This window comes from Myxocyprinus asiaticus, chromosome 23, assembly GCF_019703515.2.
Source record: "Myxocyprinus asiaticus isolate MX2 ecotype Aquarium Trade chromosome 23, UBuf_Myxa_2, whole genome shotgun sequence".
NCBI classification, from domain to species: Eukaryota; Metazoa; Chordata; class Actinopteri; order Cypriniformes; family Catostomidae; genus Myxocyprinus; species Myxocyprinus asiaticus.
Window position 1 is genome coordinate 1,001,973 of NC_059366.1, and position 25,385 is coordinate 1,027,357.

The 25,385-nt window shown below is 43.1% G+C and overlaps 1 protein-coding gene across 5 annotated transcripts in view; it reads right to left on the reverse strand.

Annotated features, from left to right (window-relative positions):
• The window catches only part of vit (vitrin), an 87,866-nt gene that overhangs the window by 42,398 nt on the left and 20,083 nt on the right, over positions 1 to 25,385 (reverse strand). For all 5 annotated transcript variants that reach the window (XM_051651139.1, XM_051651136.1, XM_051651138.1 and 2 more), the window contains exons 2-4: positions 19,231 to 19,326; positions 1,022 to 1,081; positions 778 to 934 (exon numbers count right to left, since the gene is read on the reverse strand). In XM_051651139.1, coding sequence (XP_051507099.1) covers positions 778 to 934; positions 1,022 to 1,081; positions 19,231 to 19,276 — 263 coding nt within the window. In that variant the 5' untranslated portion in view covers positions 19,277 to 19,326. The remainder of the gene's footprint in view (positions 1 to 777; positions 935 to 1,021; positions 1,082 to 19,230; positions 19,327 to 25,385) is intronic.

Below are 25,385 nucleotides of genomic sequence, written 5' to 3' on the forward strand. Positions count from 1 at the left end.
CATCCTTGAAATGTAGGTAGAGAGAAAAAATTACTTCAATCATTGTCCACAAGTTGAAACAACTTAGTTTAAAAAAGTTTGGGAACCACTGCTTTACAGAGTTGCCTTGACCATCTTTGGACAGTGCCTCACTAGAGTGGGTAGATGACATGAAGCGATGGCCCGAGGTTAGTAGGTTAGTGGATATCAATAACTACTTTGTGTTATTACTCCAGCTGCACAAGTTGAGCCTCAACTCATTTTTACTCCAAATGACACTTAAAATGGTTGTTATTTTCCATCTGGATCGCAAGTTTTGGTAGTTTTCACATGCTACTAATGGAGACCAGAACAAGGAAACAGTCCAGCGGCAATCATAATCATGATGGCAGTGTCCAGTGGTTTGTCAGGAAAACTGTGGATTACTGCTCACGATGGGCATATATCTCCATAGAGCTCTTCAAGTCGGGTTTGTAACGCGACACTCATTGACTCACACCGTGGCAATGACGAGCGGGTGTGGAAGACTGACGCAGCACTAATGTAATTTTATGCCTTTAATCAGATTTATATTCGCGTCTTCACGTTCAATTAATTCTTTACATTCCTTGGCCATTTATTTTACTATATACCTGGAATTCTGTATTGAGAATTACTGTAAATGCTCTAGAAAATTTCAGCCTAAAAATTGTATTTGCTAACATCACGCGGGCCACAAAAATATGGTTCTGGCCTGCAGGCTGCCTTTTTAGTACCGTGGCTTTAGATTCTGATATGTGGTTAATAGTTTGCGCTCACCTGTGAATTGCAGCATTGCAGATACTGGATATGGAGGCAAACACACTCGTCCCATACACCCTCTCCTTGGTCTCCCTGCAGTTTGCAGGACACTTGGCAATAAACTCTGGGAGATTGATCTTCCCTGCCCGCACATCACACTCTATAGCCGGCACAACTTGAAAAGCAGAGGCAATGTAAGAACAACACATTCTGAATGTTATGTGTTGTCATTTGTCATTTGACGTATTTTTGTAACAGTTACCTTGTTTTGTTTTTTTGTTCTTTCCATTAGGCTTGGCCCCACTACAAGTCAGTAGAATTGCTAGAAACACAGAACATAATACAAAAGGAAATTATGAGACTACAAATGTTGTATTTAGGATGGAGTAGCAGGGAGTAAGACTACTGAATCTAATGGCCAGACAAAGTCTTTTGTAGCCAGACAAGTTCACCTGGTTGAAGGGCAGCAGCAGATGTCTGGTTGCAGTTCGCCTAAATGACTACTCTTACATGGATACCAGAAAACAGCTTATTGCAAGAAAGTGGCATTCCCATTTACATGCACTATAAAAGCAGCATAGTCTTTATTCCTGTATAGAAGCAGCTTTCTCCACAGCAATGTAATTTCCCTGTGACGCTTGTGTAAATAACAAACATGGCATTCAAAGAAGACTTTGCTCATTTATTCTGTTGCTTTGCTTTATTTCCAGATATTCCAAAATGTTGCTGTGTTTGTTTCCTTCACTTACTATCACAAAGTGCAGTGGAATTGCACTGCAATACTGGGGAAGGACATGGCCGTACCTCTTATGTGAAACTCCAGGATTCCCCCAATGTATTTGAGTGCACATACGTGAACGTGAGGGACAGTCGATGTTTTACATTGGTGTGTATACAGTAAATGGGTATAGTTTATAGTGTATGTGATTTTCCTACTGTACTTCCCAGAAATTTGAAAATATTTGTTTTAGAAACAACACTGCATAAGATATTTAGGTTTTTCAGAGAATGTATTTTTAACATGTGTATTTTGTCTTACTGTACTGGCAGAGTTTTTATAGTCAAAACAAGTGAAAAAATCTAACCACTGCTGAATAAATAATCCAAAATATTTAGAATATGTTACTGACCTTGAGTAATCTAACGGAATACGTTACAAATGACATTTTACAGCATGTATTCTGTAATCTGTAGTGGAATACATTTCAAAAGTAACCCTCCCAACCCTGGTCCTTTCGATGATGCTGGAAAATCAGTAGTACAGTCAACAGCTTCACTATAAGGCCAAAAGTATGTGGCACTACACCCATATGTGCTTATTGAACAATTAATTTTAAAATCATTAGGTAATAATCCCTCCGTTTGCTGCTATAACAGCTTCCACTCTTCTGGGAAAGCTTTCCCCACTAGATGTTAGAACATGGTTATGGGGATTTGCTCCCATTAAAAACAAGCATCAGTGAGGTCAGGCACTGATGTTGGGCAGTGGGACATGGCTCACAGTCTGCGTTCCAATTCATCCCAAAGGTGTTCCAAATGGCTTCGGTCTGGGCTTTGTGCAGGCCAGTCAATATCTTCCACACTAGTAAACCATGATACTCACTATGTGCACAGGGACATTGTCATGCTGGTAAAGAAAAGGACTCTTCCCAAATTGTTGCCACAAATTTTAAAGCACACAATTTGAAAGAATGTCATTGTATAGAGTAGCATTAAACTTTGTTCTCACAGAAACTACTGGAATAGACAAACCTGTTGATTAGAAGGGGGTGTCCATACTTTTGGCCATACAGTGAATGGGTGACCAGGGATGTTGTGGAATGGGTAAACATTCCAGAAGACAGTCTGAAATTAAAAACTATTTCTTACTGGGTCAGAAGCATGTTGGATGGCCAGGTGCCTAGAGCTCAAGTATGCAATAGTACAACTAATTTGCAGAACATGGCTGGAAATGTTGGAGTCAGAAGTTTACATATACCTTAGCCAAATATATTTAAACTCAGTTTTTCACAATTCCTGACATTTAATCGTAGAAAACATTCCCTGTCAGTTAGGATTACTACTTTATTTTAAGAATGTGAAATGTCACAATAATAGTAGAGAGAAAGATTTATTTCAGCTTTTATTTCTTTCATCACATTCCCAGTGGGTCAGAAGTTTACATACACTTTGTTAGTATTTGGTAGCATTGCCTTTAAATTGTTTAACTTGGGTCAAATGTTTTGGGTAGCCTTCCACAAGCTTCTCACACTAAGTTGCTGGAATTTTGGCCCATTCCTCCAGACAGAACTGGTGTAACTGAGTCAGGTTTGTAGGCCTCCTTGCTCACACATGCTCTTTCAGTTCTGCCCACAAATTTTCTATCAGATTGAGGTCAGGGCTTTGTGATGGCCATTCCAATACCTAAACTTTGTTGTCCTTAAGCCATTTTGCCCAAACTTTGGAGGTATGCTTGTGGTCATTGTCCATTTGGAAGACCCATTTGTGACCGAGCTTTAACTTTCTGGCTGATGTCTTGAGATGTTGCTTCGATGTATCCGCATAATATTCCTTCCTCATGATGCCATCTATGTTGTGAAGTGCAGCAGTCCCTCCTGCAGCAAAGCATCCCCACAACATGATGTTGCCACCCCCATGCTTCATGGTTGGGATGGTGTTCTTTGGCTTGCAAGCCTCACCTTTTTTGCTCCAAACATAACAATGGCCATTATGGCCAAACAGTTCAATTTCTGTTTCATCAGAACAGAGGACATTTCTCCAAAGAGTAAGATCTTTGTCCCCATGTGCACTTGCAAACTGTAGTCTGGCTTTTTCATGGTGGTTTTGGAGCAGTGGCTTCTTCCTTGCTGAGCAGGTTATGTCGATATAGGACTTGTTTCACTGTGGATATAGATACTTGTCTACCTGTTTCCTCCAGCATCTTCACAAGGTCCTTTACTGTTGTTCTGGGATTGATTTGCACTTTTTCACACCAAACTACATTCATCTCAAGGAGACAGAATGCGTCTCCTTCCTGAGCGGTATGATGGCTGTGTGGTCCCATGGGCGTTTATACTTGTGTACTATTGTTTGTACAGATGAATGTGGTACCTTCAGGCGTTTGGAAATTGTTCCCATGGATGAACCAGACTTGTGGCTTTTTTTCTGAGGTCTTGGCTGATTTCTTTTGATTTTCCCATGATGTCAAGCAAAGAGTCACTGAGTTTGAAGGTAGGCCTTAAAATGCATCCACAGGTACACCTCCAATTGACTCCAATTAGCCAATTAGCCTATCATTAGCTAATTGGCTAATTGCCTAAAGGCTTGACATCATTTTCTGGAATTTTCCAAGCTGCTTAAAGGCACAGTTAACTTAGTGTATGTAAACTTCTGACCCACTGGTATTGTGATATAGTCAATTAAAAATGAAACAATCTGTCTGTAAACAATTGTTGGAAAAATTACTCATGTCATGCACAAAGTTGATGTCCTAAACGACTTGCCAAAACTATAGATTGCTAAAAATTAAATCTGTGAAGTGATTAAAAAATGAGTTTTAATGACTTCAACCTAAGTGTATGTAAACTTCTGACTTCAACTGTACCTTCCATTTTTGACATGCAGCAGATAGAGGATGCATTTCTCCTGCTAGCTGAATCTCCCCAATGTCTCCTGAACATGCTGTAACATGTAATTAACAATGAACATCTAGCCTGTCAGTACCTGGACATGTCATTGTGCACCCTTCTAGCCAGTCTCCACTTTTCAAGGGTTACCTTCATGGAGAGATGCTCTTTGTTCTCCACATCATAATACCATTTAGATTCAGTCAGTGTCCAAGAAAAGAAAGTACAGAGAAATAGCTTGGCTGAGTTTCCATGCTGGTGAGAAAAAAAAAGTACCTAAACCACTGTCTGAGGCATTAACAATGTGGGAGAGCCACATAGGGCAGGGTAGGGTCAGGATACTTCAGAATTTGTGCAGTGGCAAAATAAAGGTTCTTTAATTTGCCAGATAGTTCTGTAGCAGTTTCTGTGCATCTTAAGTCTGTTGGCCAGTCTTCAGTGTCTTGTGAAATTTTTCAGCATTAGCGCAGAGCTGGTCTTTAATCAGCTGATGAACCACTAGTCTGACTTTGTGAACGTGTTCCTGCTCTTAGTGTAATTGTCATCAATACATACACACACTTGTTATTCACCATCTCATAGCATCTCATTCATAACAGCTTCATACTCAGATGGCACGTTTGTTAACCTGTAAGACATAACTAAATGTTCAAAGTGTCCAGTGTCACCCACTCATCAATTAGGAAATCATGTTGTAGGCACTGCTTAGGTCTAGTCTGGTGAAGAATTTAGCTGAAACTTGCTGCTACTGCTGAAGACATAGAGGGTGCAATATAAAATAAGACCAGAGCTTCTATACTTCCTAATAAGTTTAGACTCTGGACCTTTGATGTACTTCCTATCACTTTGGAACAGCAAAAATGTTTCTCATATGTCCTTTCAGAACATATATTTTTTAGATTGTGGCTCTCAAATCACTTTGCATAGATATCTGTTAATCATTAAGTATGTATTAGCCTATCAATAGGTTATCAATCAGTCTAATGGATAGATATTATACCCTGACCAGTGGATCAGCAGGTTCCTTTTTACATATTTCCAAAATTAGTGAGGTTGATAACTCCATTCCACTGCATCCTTGGATTCCAGCAATCACTCACTGTCGCCCATGATGAACCCTATGAAGTGCCAGCTGTAATTAGATGTAGAGATCGAAACAGACCTGAGAAGCAGCACACATCCAATTACAGATATTTCCATTTATTAACGGAAGACCCAGGCAGATCCATGCTGTCTTCACCTTCACTTCAACCTGGGCAGATGTGTGATGTCTGATTCTTCCCAAATCTCCTTAAATTCAAGGGTTCCATTTTAAGTTGTGGACAGCACCTTGCTCAACCATATTAATACCCTCTTATACTCTTGACATTGGAGTCTTGGACCATTTGAATGGTTACAGGTACCACAGAGGACATTCTGGACTCATCATTTATCAGAGCTCAGTGCCTATATATACACATACACTATATTGCCAAAAGTATTCGCTCATCTGCCTTTAGACGCATATGAACTTAAGTGACATCCCATTCTTAATCCATAGGGTTTAATATGACATCGGCCCACCCTTTGCAGCTATAACAGCTTCAACTCTTCTGGGAAGGCTTTCCACAAGGTTTAGGAGTGTGTTTATGGGAATTTTGGACCATTCTTCCAGAAGCGCATTTGTGAGGTCAGACACTGATGTTGGACGAGAAGGCCTGGCTCGCAGTCTTCGCTCTAATTCATCCCAAAGGTGCTCTATCGGGTTGAGGTCAGGACTCTGTGCAGGCCAGTCAAGTTCTTCCACACCAAACTCGCTCATCCATGTCTTTATGGACCTTGCTTTGTGCACTGGTGCGCAGTCATGTTGGAACAGGAAGGGGCCCTCCCCAAACTGTTCCCACAAAGTTGGGAGCATGGAATTGTCCAAAATCTCTTGGTATGCTGAAGCATTCAGAGTTCCTTTCACTGGAACTAAGGGGCCAAGTCCAGCTCCTGAAAAACAACCCCACACCATAATCCCCCCTCCACCAAACTTCACAGTTGGCACAATGCAGTCAGACAAGTACCGTTCTCCTGGCAACTGCCAAACCCAGACTCGTCCATCAGATTGCCATATGGAGAAGCGTGATTTGTCACTCCAGAGAACGCGTCTCCACTGCTCTAGAGTCCAGTGGCGGCGTGCTTTACACCACTGCATCCGACGCTTTGCATTGCACTTGGTGATGTATGGCTTGGATGCAGCTGCTCGGCCATGGAAACCCATTCCATGAAGCTCTCTACGCACTGTTCTTGAGCTAATCTGAAGGCCACATGAACTTTGGAGGTCTGTAGCGATTGACTCTGCAGAAAGTTGGCGACCTCTGCGCACTATGCGCCTCAGCATCCGCCGACCCCGCTCTGTCATTTTACGTGGCCTACCACTTCGTGGCTGAGTTGCTGTCATTCCCAATTGCTTCCACTTTGTTATAATACCACTGACAGTTGACTGTGGAATATTTAGTAGCGAGGAAATTTCACGACTGGACTTGAGGTGGCATCCTATCACAGTACCACGCTGGAATTCACTGAGCTCCTGAGAGCGGCCCATTCTTTCACAAATGTTTGTAGAAGCAGTCTGCATGCCTAGGTGCTTCATTTTATACACCTGTGGGCATGGAAGTGATTGGAACACCTGAATTCAATTATTTGGATGGGTGAGCAAATACTTTTGGCAATATAGTGTATATTATTTAATTCAATATTTATGTTCAATCAGCATTTGTCTTCATTTCTGAATGGTTTCCTAGTCCTGGTTTAATCATTATTTCCTACAACCATTGTCTGTTCTTATTTGTGATGCGGCCAGTGAGCTCACTGCTTTCACCAAAAAACCATGAAATAAAAATGTTGAGGTATAATTTTGTCATAATTATATATTTTTAGACTTTATTTTCAATTTGAACTCAGCAACATTTATTAGTTCACAGTGTTTAATGTTAAATCTGTTTTCTGCTGTAGTGACATATGTCTTTCCAGTGGTGATTTTAGTTTAACAGTAATGACAGGAAGGGGAATCACGTGACACCATGAGAGGTTCGGACGTGTGAGTGGCGACCTCTGCGCACTTTGCTAGTTTTAATACCTTTTAATGACATAAACTGGAGAGATTCGATACACTCTGTTCCATAACTGTTCTAGGAGGACAGTATGTCAAGGAATTCAAAATCCTCGGGCTCTGGAGACATTAAATGACACTTACGTGCTCAAGCTGACGCCCCTCAGCAGCAGGCCACAAGCCCGGGAGTCGATTTGGTCGGAGAAATGAGGGAATTTCGGTGAGAAATGTTGAACATACCGGCAATGCTGATGAAGGTCATTGCTGACTTGGAGGATCTTGCTGTAATATGTCGATTGATCACTGCCATGGAGACAAAATTCACTGAGGTGGTTACAAGAGCGGGAGATGTCGAGAAACAGATAGATTATCTGGAGTCATCGGAGAGAGAATTATCTGCTAATCTGCTGGCGACCAAGGTGGATTTGGAGCACGTCTGGGAGAAGTTGGAAGATATGGAGAGCCGTAGCCGGCTGAATAATGTCTGTTTTGTTGGAATTCCTGAGGGAGCAGAGGGTCGGGACATGGTGACGGGCTCTTTCCGAGTCTGCTCGACAGAACGGGCCATAAGCTGGAAATCGAGCAAGCTCACAAGGTTCCGGCTTGGCGATCCGCTAAGGGAGACAGGCCCTGATCAATTTCTGAGATCATCCGATAAAGATCTCATGTTACGCGAGGCGAGGAGTAAAGGAAGATTTTCTTGGAAGAACCACAGCATTTTCTTGTTCCCAGACTGCGAATTCGACAAGAGAGAAACGTGATCGATTCAAGGAATGCAAGAAACTCTTGCATCAATGGAAGGTAGCTTTTGCACTGATGTTCCTGGCCACATTGAGAATAGATGCTAAGGATGGCCGTAAAAAGTTTACATGTCCACAGCAAGCGATGTCCTTCATAAAGTCAATGGACTGAGTAAGTTATTTTGTGGTACTCACGTTGCAGCAGAATGGACGGACTCACTGAAAATCCACTTGACTGTCCAAAGAAACTGAGCGCCTTTTTTGTTTCTTTTTGTGTTGGTTCCGCCTAGCGGCTGGAGTTTGTTTTGTGAAGTAACACTCCTTCGGGACAGTTGTGTGGATGAATCTGCATGTTCTTTGTCTTATGCCTCCTATTGGCTGGAGTTTGTTTTGTGGAGTATTTCTTGAAAGTCATTGGAGTGATTAGGTCATTTGTTGCACCGAATAGGCCGGCACACTGAACATTCGTTTGACTGTCCGAGGAAACTTTTTTGTTTGTTTGGTTGGGTTTTTTTGTGCTGGTTCAGCCTAGCGGCTGGAGCCTTTTCTATTGAATAACACTCCTTTGGAACAGCTGTGGATTAATCTGTTCGTTCTTCGTGCTTATTCCTCCTGCTGGCTGGAGTTTGTTTTGTTTTGTTGAGTATTTTTACGGGACATTGGAATGATTATGTCATCCGCTGAACTCATGACAGCCGGCTCACTGAACATTCGTTTGTCTGTCCGAGGAATCTGAACGGTTTTATATCAGCTGGAATTTGTTCTGTTGAAGATCACACCTTTGAGACAGTTCTGTGAATGAATCTACACATTCTTTGTGTTCATTCTTCCTATTGGCTGGGGTTTATTTTACAAAGTATTTTCTGTTATGTAATTTTGCCTCACAAATTTGTGAGGCAAAATTGAGCAATCCAATGGCAAAGTTGTCGTGGGGGCTCGTGGGCGTTCATGGGCCTTTTGAGTTTAGAGGGATTATCGCCGGTTGGCGCTTTCGTGCGCAGGGCTAATGCGCACATTTTTCTATTTTCTGTTTGTTTTGTTTGGGGGAAGTTCGGGGTTTGATTTTTTCACTAATGGGGAATGTGGTCTGTATAATTTTGTTTTTGACACACAATTTATTTTTTTTACTATATCAAAATGTCAAATGTTAATATGAGTGTACTATCTCTCTCCACATGGAATGTAAATGGGTTGGGGCACCCCATAAAAAGAAGGAAGGTTATTACTTTTCTTAAACATAAGAAATATGATATAGTGTTTCTTCAAGAAACACATCTCTTCCCACAGGAAGCTGAAAAATGTGGGAAGATATGGGGTGGACATGTTTTTTTTTTGTGCTGGCTCAAATAAGAGCAAGGGAGTCATTATATTGATTAATAAACATCTACAATTCAAATGTCTCAAACAGACTAAAGATAAATTAGGGAGAGTCATTATTGTTTTAGCTGAAATTCAAGGGAAAAGGTTGATTTTGGCTAATATTTACGCACCTAACGCTGATGATCAGGGCTTTTTTTATAGATCTTGAACTGCTGGCACCCCTCATGATATAATATTGGGAGGAGAATTTAATCTTTTGATGGACTCAGTCCTTGATCACAGTGAAGCAAAAGTGTGTAAACCCCCTACAGCAAAATTGATGCTTCACAGGATGTGTAAAAATCTTGGTCTTACGGATATTTGGAGACTTTTGAACCCATCTGGTAGGGACTATACATTTTTTTCATCAGTCCATAAGATGTATTCTAGAATAGATTATTTTTTTTATGTCCAAATCCCTCGTTTCATCTGTTATTGATTGCTCAATTGGAAATATCTTAGTCTCAGATCATGCCCTGGTGAGTTTAGAGATGTTACCACATATAGAGAAAAAGAAATCATATAGTTGGCGCCTAAATGTGTCCCTTCTGCAAAATCCTGATTTCCGACAAATGTTAAAGACTGAAATCAATGTTTATATGGAGACCAACTGGTCCTCAGTATCCTCTTTGGGCATGGCTTGGGAGGCACTTAAGGCAGTTCTTAGGGGTCGGATCATACAGTATGCCTCATTCATCAAAAAATCCAAAGCACGAGAACTCGTGGAGTTGGAAGAGAATAATAAAAGTGCAGAGGCAGAGCTGAAGTGCCGTATGTCAGCTGATGGCCTCAGAGAATTGACCCAACTGAAATATAGATATAATACTATTTTGTCACGGAAAGTGGAGTTTAGGTTATTCAGGGCAAGACAGTCATACTTTGAGTCGGGGGACAAAGCAGGGAAGCTTTTGGCTAGATATATAAAGCAGAGAGAGTCTCTTTCTATCATTCCCTCAGTGAAATCTGCTGGATTGTCTTTTTTTTGTAATTAACCTTTTTATTGATTCATATGCACATGACAGTGAAAAACTCAACACATATATAAAGAATCAACATTTTACATTTAAACCCCACTAATACAATCCCACCCTGGCCCTTAACGAACACCCCTGTGGTCCCACATATCACACACACACACAATCCAATATATATATATATATATATATATATATATATATATATATATATATATATATATTATATATATATATATAAAATAATAATAAGCATACATGATTAAACTAAACTACACTCTCCACATCCCCTCCCCGAGAATCCCCCAAAAAAACGAAATATTTGACCCATTTTTTAACAAATATGTCCATAAACCCCAGCCTTCTACTTACCGCTTCCTCGAATGCAGCTACCCTCCCCATTTCCACACACCACTCTGAAAAAGAGGGTGCTCCACTTAACTTCCAACCCCTTAAAATCACTTGCCTACCGATCATGAGACTGGTCAGAACCCAATTTTTAATGTGATTATCCCCTAAATTCATGACCACCCCATCACCCAAAATACAGAGTCTGGGACAAAGCAAAACCTGAATGTTCAAAACATAATACAAATAACTCCAAACCCTCACCCAAAACTCCTGGATCTTAACACACCCCCAAAAGACATGGGTAGTGTGTCCAACTTCTAATTGGCATCACCAGCAGGTGGGTGTGTCTTTAAGACCAAGCCTAGATAATCTAGAGGGGTCCTATAAAATCTATGTAAAATCTTAAATTGCATAAGGCGAACCCTTGCATCTCTATATACAGACGACATTTTTCAGAATTTTAGTTCACACTCCATCCTCCAATACCAAATTCAAATCTTTTTCCCATACTCTCTTGAGAGAAGTCAAGGCTCCATCCCCCAGACTCTGATTTTGCAGGGAGTAATACACTGATGCACTCATGACCTTTTCCAAAAGCAGCAATCACCTCTCCCAAAGCACCTGCCGCTTTAGGGGGGTGTGTGCTACTCCCAAAAACAGTACAGAGCATGTGGCGCAGCTGTAAATTCTTATAGAACTGAGATCTGGGAATCCCAAAATGATGAACCAAATTCTCAAAAGATCTCAACACTCCACTCTCATACAGGTCATCGAGTGTAGTAACCCCCCTCACAATCCAGTCTGACCAGCAGAAAGGGGACTTGTTGATACATAATTTGGGGTTCAGCCAAATGCTTGAGGCAACATTTAAATAAATGTCTGAATTAAATACTCTGGCCACTCTTGTCCAAATCATGTACAAATGTGAAATAACGGGGTGTGATTTAACTTCTCCGGTTACTTTGATAGAAAGTCATTGCAGTGGCACAATAGGGGCAAGGACTTCCTGTTCAATAGAAAACCAGGGAGGGGCTCTTTCAGGTGGAAGCGACCAATGAGCCAAATGCCTGAGGCCAAACGCATATTAATAAAGCAAAATCTTGGGTAGGCCTAGCCCACCTTTGTCTATTGGCCTATGTAACTTATTAAAATGCAATCTGGGACGTTTACCATTCCAAATGAAGGACTTCGCTATGCTATCAAATTGCTTGAAATAAGAGAGGGGGACATCTACAGGGAGAGACTGTAGCAGGTAGTTACATTTTGGAATACAATTCATTTTAATAACATTAACCTTCCCAATCATCGATAAATGTAATGAAGCCAACCTGCCCACATCACTCGAAAACCTTTTTATAAAAGGGTAAAAATTAACACTAACTAAATCAGACAAATTTGCTGGGAATAAAATCCCCAAATACTTAATGCCCTGTTTGGGCCACTGGAAGGCACCCGGCTGGAAAGCAGTTACTGGACAGTACGCTGTCAGAGCCAAAGCTTCGGATTTAGACCAATTGACTTTGTATCCTGAGAATTTGTAAAAGGAATTAATAATTCTGTGGAGGCAAGGCATAGATCTAGTAGGTTCAGAGACAAATAATAAAATATAATCTGGGTAAAGCAGAAGCTTATGCGCCACACCTCCTGCAACCATCCTTGGAAAATCATCCTCCTTTTTTATCGTGGCTGCTAATGGTTCCAGGGCAAAACAGAACAATAAAGGGGAAAGAGGGCAACCCTGCCGAGTGCCCCTATCCAGAGTAAAATAATCTGAAATTAATCCATTTGTTTGTACCGCTGCTACAGGGTGTCTATAAAGTAACTTAATCCAACCAATAAATGTACTCCCGAACCCATACATTTCCAAAATCGTAAAAAGATAATCCCATTACCATATCAAATGCCTTTTCGGCATCAAGTGAGATGGCAGCGACTGGAGACTGATCATTCGATACTGACCACATGATATTGATGAGACGCCTGATGTTATCAGAAGAGCTACGGCTCCGAATAAACTCCACCTGATCTATATGTATAAGAGATGCCATAACCTTACTTAATCGGTTAGCCAGAATTTTTGACAATATTTTTACATCTAGTTGGATCAGGGAGATTGGATGGTAACTTTTACACTCGCTTGGATCTTTGTCCTTTTTAAGAATCAGACTGATCTGGGCTTGTGTCATGGTTGGAGGAAGCTTTCCATTCTTTAATGATTCAGTATAAACTTCTAACAAAAGTGGAGCCAGTTCTGTAGCATAGGATCTAAAAAATTCTGCGGCAAAACCATCTGTCCCCGGAGCCTTGCCAGTAGGTAGGGACATAATTACCTCGTCAAGCTCCTCCAAGTTTATCTCAGAATCAAGAGAGTTTTTTTGCTCAATCGTCAGTTTAGGAAGATCTAATGGTTCCACAAAGTTTCTAATATCTTCATCAGTAAACGAAGATGTGGAACTATAAAGATCAAGATAGAACTCTTTAAAGGCATTATTAATATCAATGGCTGAGGTAAAAATTTCACCACCAGCAGATTTCACTGAGGGAATGATAGAAAGAGACTCTCTCTGCTTTATATATCTAGCCAAAAGCTTCCCTGCTTTGTCCCCCGACTGACTGTCTTGCCCTGAATAACCAAAACTCCACTTTCCGCGACAAATTAGTATTATATCTATATTTCAATCAGGTCAATTCTCTGAGGCCATCAGCTGACATACAGCGCTTCAGCTCTGCCTCTGCACTTTTAATATTCTCTTCCAACTCCACAAGTTCTCGTGCTTTGGATTTTTTGATGAATGAGGCATAGTGTATGATCCGACCCCTAAGAACTGCCTTAAGTGCCTCCCAAGCCACCTCCATATAAACATTGATTTCAGTCTTTAACATTTGTTGGAAATCAGGATTTCGCAAAAGGGACACATTATTTATTTTTCTCTGTATATGGCAACACCTCTAAACTCACCAGGGCGTGATCCGAGACTAAAAGGTTTCCAATTGAGCAATCAACAACAGATGAAATGAGGGATTTGGATATCAAAAAAAAAAATCTATTCTAGAATAAATCTTATGGACTGATGAAAAAAATGTATAGTCCCTACCAGATGGGTTCAAAATTCTCCAAATATCTGTAAGACCAAGATTTTTACACATCCTGTGATGCGTCAATGTTGCTCTAGGGGGTTTACACACTTTTGCTTCACTGTGATCAAGGACTGAGTCCATCAAAAGATTAAAGTCTCCTCCCAATATTATATCATGAGGGGTGCCAGCAGTTCAAGATCTATAAAAAAAGCCCTGATCATCAGCGTTAGGTGCGTAAATATTAGCCAAAATCAAACTGTGCCCTTGAATTTCAGCTAAAACAATAATGACTCTCCCTAATTAATCTTTAGTCTGTTTGAGACATTTGAATTGTAGATGTTTATTAATCAATATAATGACTCCCTTGCTCCTACTTGAACCAGCACTAAAAAAAAACATGTCCACCCCATATCTTCCCAAATTTTTCAGCTTCCTGCAGGGAAAGATGTGTTTCTTGAAGAAACACAATATCATATTTCTCACGTTTAAGAAAAGTAATAACCTTCCTTCTTTTTATGGGGTGCCCCAACCCATTTACATTCCATGTGGAGAGAGATAGTACACTCATATTAACATTTGACATTTTGATATAGTAGAAAAAATAAATTGTGTGTCAAAAACTAAATTATACAGACCACATTCCCCATTAGTGAAACAATCAAACCCCGAACTTCCCCCCGAACAAAACAAACAGAAAAAAGAAAAACGTGCGCATTAACCCCAAACACGAAAGCGCCAACCAGCGACAATTCCTCTAAACTCAAAAGGTCCATGAACGCCCACGAGTCCCCACGACAACTTTGCCATCGGATTGCTCAATTTTGCCTCACAAATTGTGAGGCAAAATTACATAACAGAAAATACTTTGTAAAATAAACCCCAGCCAATAGGAAGAATGAACACAAAGAATGTGTAGATTCATTCACAGAACTGTCTCAAAGGTGTGATCTTCCACAAAACAAATTCCAGCTGATATAAAACAGTTCAGATTCCTCGGACAGACAAACGAATGTTCAGTGAGCTGGCTGTTTTGAGTTCAGCGGATGATGTAATCATTCCAATGTCCCATAAAAATACTCAACAAAACAAACTCCAGCCAGCAGGAGGAATAAGCACGAAGAACGAACAGATTAATGCACAGCTGTTCCAAAGGAGTATTATTCAATAGAACAAGCTCCAGCCGCTAGGTGGAACCAATACTAAAAGAAACAAAACCGGCATCCCGGTTTCCCGGATGGTTGAGTCAATTCACTCGGAGGCCGCATAAAAGTATATACTATGACTTACACAATCCATCAACTTTATAAAAGACATCCTTTGTGTGAGCATGTAGATATTTTGCGGTCATCCATAGTGTGCACTCTCAAACTGGCAGGGAACTTATATGAAAATGTAATCTTTTGTCAATGCAAACGTTTCTTTAAGGAAAAGTGTTCTTCACAAAACAGGCTCCAGCTGCTCGGCAGAGCCAACGCAAAAAGCAAAAAGAAACCAAAATGACGGCCAGCTTCCTCAAAAGCCAGAGTAAGTACAGCGAGTCGACCCACTCACATGAGAAACATCTGATGGTTTACTCACCGATTGATTCAATAAAAGACATTGCCTGATTGGGACATGTAAATACTTTGCGACCGTCCTTCGTTTCAATTCTCAGTTTGGCCAGAAACATCAGAGCAAAATTGATCTTTCGCTGATGTAAGCGTTTCTTACATTCCATGAACAGATCGCGTTTCTCTCTTGTGGAACTCGCAAAGTCCGGGAACAAGAAAATATTATGGTTCTTCCAAGAAAGCTTCTCTTTGCTCCTCGCCTGGTGCAACACAAGATCTTTATCGGATGATCTCAGAAATCTGGCCAGAATCGATCTGGGCCTATCTCCCTCAGCAAATCTGTGAGCTGGGACTCTGTGAGCTCGCTCGATTTCCAGCTTGTGGCCTATTATGTCAAGCAGACTCGGGAGAAGCTCGTATAGGAATTTCACCATATCTCTGCCCTCCTCATGCTCAGGAATTCCAACAATTTGAATGTTATTCCTGCAGCTTCTATTCTCAAGATCTTCAAGCTTTTCAAGGAGATGTTCCAAATCAACTTTGGTCATGGGCGGATTAGCGGTTAATTCCCTCTCCGAAGATTCCAGACAATCGATTCATCTCTCAGCATGAGTCACTCTTGTAACTAACTCAGAGAATTTTATTTCCATCGCCGTAATCGATCGACGTATTACAGCGAGATCCTCCAAGTCAGCAAGAATCTTCGTCATCACCGACATGTTGGACAACTGATCACCTCTCCCGCCGCACCATCCAAATCAAGTCCCTGGTCTGTAGGCCTGTCGGGGCTTTCATCCTGAACACGTAAGTGTCTTTTAATGTCACCAGAGCCCGAGGATTTTGACTTCTTTGCCATATTTTGCCTCGAAGAGTAAATGTGTAACAGTGAATCAAATTTCACCAGATTATAACATGAAAATAATAAAAAATTTAGCAAAGTGCGCAGAGCTCGTCGCTCACATGTCTGCTTCTTGCATGGCGTCACGTGACCCCCGAGTGTCCAGACTGTTTAAATTGGACACTTATTTAAATGTTGCCTCAAGCATATGGCAGAACCCAAGATTATGTAATGGCAAGTCCCCTTTCTGCTGGCCAGAGTGGATTGTGAGGGGGGTTGCTACACTCGGTGACCTATATGAAAGTGGAGTGTTGAGATCGTTTGAAAACTTGGTCCAACATTTTGGGATCCCCAGACCTCAGTTTTATAGATATTTACAATTGCACCACCTGCTTTGTACTATTTTTGGGAGTAGCACACACCCCCCTAAGAAGGCAGATGCTTTGGAAGAGGTGATTGCGGCTTTTGGAAAAGGTCATGAGGCATCAGTGTACTACTCCCTGTTAATTCAAAGTATGGGGGATGGAGCTTTAACTTCTATTAAGAGATTATGGGAGAAAGATTTGAATTTGGTATTGGAGGATGGAATGTGGACTAAGATTCTGAAAAATGTCAAGTCTGTATCTAGAGATGCAAGGGTTCGCCTTATTCAGTTCAAGATTTTACATAGATTCTACTGGACCCCCTCTAGACTGTATAGGCTTGGTCTTAAAGACACACCTACCTGCTGGCGATGCCAGTTGGAGCATGGAGATATAACCCATGTTTTTTTGGGGTGCGTTAAGATCCAAGGGTTTTGGTTGAGAATTCAGAATTTTGTATGTGATGTCTTGGGCACTCAGGTTTCCTTTTGCCCCAGACTCTGTATTTTGGGAGATGGGGCAGAAATTAATGTGGAGAATAAACATGTGGAGGATTGGGTCCTAACCTGTGTTATGGTCGCCAGACAGGTGATTTTGAGGGGTTGGAAGTCGGCTGGAGCACCCCCGTTTCAGGAGTGGTGCTCAGAGATGGGGAGAGTGGCAGCCTTAGAAGAGGAGTCTTATAGAAGAATAGGGAATAAGGATTTGTTAGTAAGAAAATGGGGTGGATATTTAGCATTCTTGGAGGGTTCTCGGGTGGAATAGTGGAGAGAGAGGGGTAACTGTCAGTGTGTGTGATTTTTATATTTGTGTGTGTATATATATATATATATATATATATATATATATATATATATATATATATGTATTTTTTTTTTCCTCTTTTAGTTGTTTGGTTTTTGTTTTTGTATTCTTTTATACATGTTCATCTAAGACCACAGGGATGTTTGTTGAGGTTTGGGGTGGGGTTGGGGTTGGGGTTGGGGAGGAGGAGGGGTGGTAGTGGGTTTTAAAAGTTGATTTTGTGTATTTATAATTATGTTTTGTTTTTCTGTGTTTTAATATATAAAAATGTTAATCATAAAAAACAAATTCACAATATCACTGTTTTTGCTGTATTTTGCATTAAATAAATGCAGCCTTGGTGAGCAGAATAGACTTCTTTTAAAAACATTAAAAAATCTAACAGATCTAAAACTTTTAAATGGTAGTGTAGGTCTAAAGTTTTTAAGTAAAGTCTTTATGTAAAGAAAATGTATAGTCAGATTACTTCTTTCAACTTAAACTTGATTTTGTGAATAAGCTGCAAACAATACATTCAATCATTAAGTCTCCTCACATTCATTCTCTCTCAGGGGAGGGGTCTTTGTCTCCTCAGGTATGAATCACATCAATATTCATGATCATCCACGCCTCCTCACATATGGCCTTTCTAACACTAAAAGTGTCTCAAGTTAAATTACTATATTGTTTTGTATGAATGAGTGATCAGGATGGTTTCACATCATTTTGTAGCAACAACTCTAGGCTTCAAGATCCAGTTCTCAAAAGTCTTGTGAACAAATAATATGGCCTTATTTCAGTGACTTACAATTTTGAGTTTTTTCAAAAACCACGCATAAACGTTATTTTCTCAAAAATACAAACATGTACATACATGTTGTTCACATATTATTGTAGTCCAGTTTGTGCTGAATACAGTGTTATCAGACTTTAGCCATTAATATGTTTTTAAGCAACTGAAAAAAGCACAAATGTCAAGGCATGTCAAAACTTTTCCAGGGCCCAAAACACCTTCAGACCCCAGAGGGTTAATGTATGAATCGATTAAAAAAAATGTAATCACATAAAAAAAAACAGTAATGACAGGAATTATCTTTGATAAAAGATACATGCACAAAATGACAGTTATGTTTGTCTGCCATGGATGCATTGAATGTGCAATGATGTGAAACTGCCGTGAGCCCACGGATGCATTGCAAGAGATGTGAATAATGTGAGCTGCTCTCTGAAAGTGATTTATTTGGACACAAGCAAATATGAAAAACGCATTAAACCATAATAATTGCGATTGGGAGCCTGCAAAGATGCAAATTATACGTCATCAATAGCGCTTCACTTCCGCGATTTGGTACGATTGTGTTCATATCAGCAGCAAACTGCACCAGAGTTCACATGAACCATATCCCAGACCACCTTTTCAAGTGGATTCAAGTGCAGGTCTCAGGTGCACATCCGAGTTCGGAAAACAGTGTTCACACCACCCAAACAAACTGAACGTTTATGTCATTCGAACTCGGGTGTGCACCAAATGTGCTAGTGTGAAAGCACCCTAAGCGACCAGATGTAAACAGTGATGTGTCTCACCTGACCAGATGTGATCGGATCAACCAAGACACTTCTTAATACCAGGAGTAAACAGGGTTTATATAGTGACGCACAGGGCTATTAATCAAGCAGTAGTATTTGATGCCCTGAAATTGAGAATGGTTGTCAGGAATATATACAGACAGAAAACACAAACAAAAATAAACCTACCGATGAAAACTGCATTGAGATGTGGTTTTATCATCTTGAGCTTCATAGCAGGACAGCAAATCCAGTCAATATTCTCTCAAGTTTCCTTGATACGTCCTATAATGCAAGAGAGGAAAGACTAAGGTAACATGTTTCTATGAAATTAAGATGACTGAATGAGTAAAATGGATTGAGTTTAATTCAACCTTAGGTTTGTATTGAACAAAATTTAAAAGGTCAGGGAATAAGTATCACCATGATCCTATTATCTATTGTAAAGATAATATAGGCACATCTTTTACAAGATTTTAATTGCTGTTTTAGGCTTCTAATCTGAGAGCTTTGTTATGTTTATGAATGTGACAAATGCTAACCAAGTCAACTTGTGGCAACAGCACTGAGCTACCTGGTCTCGTAGAATCACGTTCCTATAACTATATTTTTGCTAAATTGAATGTTTTATGTGTTGTACATATTGCGGCAGTTTCTTGGTGAAATGAACACTAGAGGTGCTACAACAACATTACTTTTATTCCCTTTCACACAAATCATGTGTAAAACAGTAGATTATCAGTTCATAAACACTTACTTTTCACCCTGTTCACACAATGCTATCTTATGACATCTAAACACTTTTACTATAGTGTATGACTCATTTTAACATTTGCAATACATAACCAAATACATTTACAAGCTTGTTCGAGTGTGATCAAATTGTGCAGTAGCTCAACCGAGACAGCATTGCACTTGTGATGTAAAAGACTGGGGTATGTCACGTGAGCCCAAAGTGTCATAGAATTACCACAAAATGACGTGGTTGTGTTTTTCATCTCATGTTTGTTTTTTCTGACACTACCAGTTAGGTATGAGGTTTAGGGTAGGGAGGAAGGTTTTGTTTATTTAAATGGTAAATGGTCTGCACTTATATAGCGCTTTTCTTTTTAACCTTAGCGGTTCCAAAGTGCTTTACACTGTGACTCATTCACCCATTCACGCACACACTCACACACCAATGATGGCAGAGCTGCCATGCAAGGTGCTAGCCTGCCATTGGGAGCAACTTGGGGTTCAGTGTCTTGCCCAAGGACACTTCGGCATGTGGAGTCATGTGGGCCAGGAATTAAACCGCTAAACCTGCGATTAGTGGCCAACCTGCTCTACCACCTGAGCCAAAGCCGCCCCTTATATAAAACTTGATAGAGTATTAACTTGGCAGCATAATTAATAAAAAAAATTATTTGATTAGTGATTACAATCACTGATTCTACAATTATGTAATCGTGAAAATTGACGATTACAGCATTCCATTTAAATCTACTCCTTTTGCATCAACGCTTTCTATTTACAACATATTTTTTCAGTGGTTGAATATTCAAACCAATCCCAGACATATCTGTTGAGCAGTGAAACAGCAATCCTAAATCAAAGAGGCTTAAATTAGTCTATGGTCATTGCGAGAACATGACCATGGCAACGTTGCCTTCGTAAGAAAGCAAGCCACCCCAGCGGCTCCCCGCCTCAGTCTCAGGCCGACGCGGAGATGATAGACATGCTTTCCCAGGCAGCCACGAGTGTCGGGCTAGAGTGGAACCTTCCACTCTCTCCTGAACCCTCGCGGCTCGATGATTGGTTCCTGGGCCCAGAGCGCCTCTCACGGCTGACAAGATCGTGGAGGGCACCTTTTACTACCCGGTCCCAATCTTTCAGCTCCCCCGCTCTCACTACCCTCGATGGTGGGGCGGCCAAGGGGTATTCGGTGATCCCCCAGGTGGATAAGGCGCTTGCGGTGCACTTGGGCCCGCAGAGCGCCACCACCTGGAATGGGTGCCCGAAGCTCCCGTCCAGGGCCTGTAGGTTTACGTCGTCTCTGACGGCTAAGGCCTATGGTCCCGCTGGACAAGCTGCCTCCACCCTGCATGCCATGGCTCTCCTGCAGGTACACCAAGCCAAGGTGCTAAAAGAGCTGCACGAGGATAGTTCTGACCCGGGATTGATTCAGGAACTGCGCTTGGCGACCAACCTTGCTCTCAGGCAATGTCCACCCTGGTGGTCCAGGAACGCCACCTTTGGCTCAACCTGGTCGACATGAGAGAGTCTGGCAGGGCACGGTTCCTTGACGCCCCCATCTCCCAGGTTGGCCTGTTTGGTGACACCGTTGAGGACTTTGGCCAGCAGTTCTCAGCGGTGAAGCAGCAGATGGAGGCCATTCAACACAACCTGCCCTGGCGTGGCTCAAGACCTCGCACCCCATCTGCTCACCGCCAAGGGCGTCCTCCTGTAGCAACAGCACCGGCTCCGCCACAGCCCGCCCCCACGGCCCGGCCCCGGCCTGGAGCCCACCGCAGGAAGCAGATGCCATCCGTCTCACGGCCAGCCGCCAAGAACCCTAGGAAGGCCGACCCAGGGACGAGGAGACCCACTTCTACGGAGCTGGTAAACAGACCACTCCATCCCCCGGTGGAAGGCCGGGAGGAGAATCTTTTGTTTCATATTTTGCCGCATGCCCAAGAGGCTGCGGTACTCAAAACTTCAACAAAAGAGTGGTTTCCTTGTTCTCTGGGTCACATGTCAGGTGCGCACGGCCGTCGTCATGACCGCCGTCCACCGTTCCATTTTGGCAGGTTTGGCACAAACATGCCCACACTGGGTTGGTTCCGACGGACTGCGGGGACGATGTTCCTCCTCCCCCTTCCTTGACCAATCTTATGGTGGGCGTCAGGAGCCAGGTAAGTGCTTCAATGTCTCTGGACTCAGCACGGCCATGGGGTTCGAGCCCCCTCGACATGCTGCCTAAGGCTCCGCCCTGCCATGAGGCCCCACCCGCCAGTAAGTCCGACGTGATTATCCCCTTGGTCCCCCTCGCCCAGAGTTTGGACGGATAGCTCGCGCTTTCCAACCTGTCCAATGACTGACCCGAACTGTCCGACTCGGCTACGCGATTCAGTTCGCCAGGCGCCCGCCCAGGTTCAGCGGTGTCCGCTTCACCTCGGTGAAGGGCGAGAATGCCACTGCCTTGCGTGTGGAGATCGCTACCCTTCTACGGAAGGGTGCGATAGAGCCTGTCCTTCCGGCTGAGATGAAGAAGGGGTTTTACAGCCCCTACTTCATCGTACCGAAGAAAGGCGGTGGGTTGCGGCCAATCTTGGACCTGTGAGTACTGAACCGGGCCTTGTACAGACTCCCGTTCAAGATGATGACGCAAAAACGCATTTTAGCGAGCGTCCGGCATCAAGATTGGTTCACGGCGGTAGACCTGAAGGAACGTGTACTTCCACGTCTCGGTCTTACCTCGACACAGACCCATCCTATGGTTTGCTTCTGAGGGCCGGGTGCACCAGTACAAGGTCCTCCCCTTCGGCCTGTCCTTGTCCCCTCGCATCTTCACGAAGGTCGCAGAGGCAGCCCTTGCCCCACTAAGGGAAGTGGGCGTCCGCATCCTCAATTATCTCGACGACTGGCTAATCCTGGCTGTCACAACATGTTACGCTCAGGGGAGAGCGGAGACTCCACCCCCAGGTGGTCCAGCTGATTTGAAGTTGATTCGGTCGAGCACAGGTAGACCTGTTTGCTTCCCAGGAATCCTCCCACTGCCCGCTTTGGTACGCCCTGACCGAGGCAGCCCTCGGTATAGACGCGCTGGCACACAGCTGGCCCCCTGGACTACGCAAATACACGTTTCCCCCAGTGAGCCTACTTGCACAGACCCTGTGCAAGGTCAGGGAGGATGAGGAGCAGGTCATCCTAGCAGCACCCTACTGGCCCACCCAGACGTGGTTCTCACGTGGTTCTCACCCTGCGGTGGTAGACACGATCACTCAGGCTAGGGCTCCCTCTACGAGGTGCCTGTATGCCTTGAAGTGGCGTCTGTTCGCTAAGTGATGTTCTTTCCGACGCAAAGACCCCCAGAGATGCGCAGTCAGATCGGTGCTTTCCTTCCTGCAGGAGAGGCTGGAGGGGTGGCTGTCCCCCTCCACCTTGAAGGTGCATGTACCCGCCATTTCTGCACATCACGATGCAGTGGATGGTAAGTATTTGGGGAAGCACGACTTGATCATCAGGTTCCTGAGAGGCGCTAGGAGGTTGTCCTTTGGGGTCTACTGGGTGCTCCCTTGAGCCCCTGGAGTCAGTTGAGCTTAAGGCACTCTCTTTGAAGACTGCCCTCCTGACTGCGCTCACTTCCATCAAGAGGGTAGGGGACCTGCAGGCGTTCTCTGTCAGCGAATCATGCCTGGAGTTCGGTCCGGGTTACTCTCGTGTGATCCTGAGACCCCGACCGGGCTATGTGCCCAAGGTTCCCACGACCCCATTTAGGGATCAGGTGGTGAACCTGCAAGTGCTGCCCCAGGAGGAGGCAGACCCAGCTTTGGCGTTGCTGTGTCCAGTGTGTGCTTTATGCATCTATTTGGATCACACACAGTGCTTTAGAAGCTATGAGCAGCTCTTTGTCTGCTTTGGTGGACAGAGGAAAGGTGCTTTTGACTCCCAGTCCTGTTCACAAGTTGTGATCCCTGAATTACTTTCATCCTTAGCCCTGTGGCAGATGAGTTTGCGGAGAAACTCACTGCCGGCCCAGTACGTGTACTAATTAGGCCCTGTACTGGGGTAGGTGCTCCACATGTGCTGGTTCCCAGTAGGTGACCCCATGTGATATCTTCTGCTAATTCATTTCCCTGTCGGTAAACTGTGTCTTCCTTGGGCAGAGGTTCCTCTGACCCCGGTCACCATGTTTGTAGAAACTCCTCCCCCCTCGGGTAGGACCTACCATGGGACTTCTCCACATTACATACTTCCAACAAGACTCGGTAAGACCATGTGACGTATTTCCACTCAAAATACACCCCCCCCTCCCCCCCCCCCCTTTTCTGGGCAGGGTGTGGACTCCACGGTGTCTTCCCCTTGGGAGTGACACCCCCTGACACAGACATTTATGGCCCCCAGTCGGTTAACAAATTCCACTCTTTTTGGGGAGAAAGAAAGAGGAAAAGAGGCCACGGCTGGGCTAGCCTGTCCCTATTTTTTTGGGCTGTCGACTTGTTCCCAAAGGACCGTTCGATACTCATAAGAGTGTTGGAGGAGGTTACGTGACGACCTGGTGCGCTGGCTATGAGGCACACAGCAGTCTGCCCGTCTGGCACCGCCAGTCCACGTAACACAGTTCAGCTAGTTGTGGCATTTTATATAGGGACCCCCAGTGTCACTACATCGACACAACGTCGAGTGAGTAACAGATAGGGAATGTCCTGGTTACTTTCGTAACCTCCGTTCCCTGATGGAGGGAATGAGACATTGTGTCCCTCTTGCCACAACACTGAACTACCCGCTGAAATGTCCGGGACCTTGTCTCAGCTCCTCAGCACAAAACCTGAATGAGTGGTTGCATACCAGCTCCTTTTATACCCGTAGTATGTCCGGGGGAGTGGCATGCAAATTCCACTCGCCAATTCCCATTGGCCTTTTTCAAAAAGCAGAGGTGTTTGGGGCTCCCAAGAGTGCCCCTAGAGTCACTACATCGACACAACGTCTCGTTCCCTCCATCAGGGAATGGAGGTTACGAAAGTAACCAGGACGTTTCACCCTTGTTTGCAGTGGCACCGTAGGCTTTCAATGGGGAGATGTCTCCTGAGCCTGTGTGTGAGAGGGGCAGAAGTGCCACAGATGATAGAACAAGCAGCTGCCACTTGCAGAGGCAGCCTCATGCTAGGGTCTGCTTGGGGGTTAGAAAACTGAGAGCTACAGGATAGGTAGAGAATGAGTAGAGTGAAAATGGGCAGAAACACTGCAGAAACAGTGGCTGTTGCTGCCGCATGGAAATGAGCTCTCACGGGAGCTGCTGTTGCGTTGGAGGACTCTGCAACACCCGTGGCTGGAATGCATGCGTTTCTCCTTTCTGGAAACATTTTCTTTTTGCAGTCAATTAAACAGCGATGGTCAAAAAACATTTACAAAATAGGCACTGTTTGCCGACATTGCTCGCGCGAGTGCCGTATACCGGTAATTTATGTAAAAAAATTGCATTAAAATGCCATATAGTAATACATCGATACATGATTAATCATTTACGCCGATATCACTCAGAGAAAGAAAGAGCTGCAGATGAGCTGAAACTTTTTTAAGCAGGCACTCAGTGCTAATTCAGACAAAAATGAAACCATAACTAAAGCACTTGGGGTGTTCGT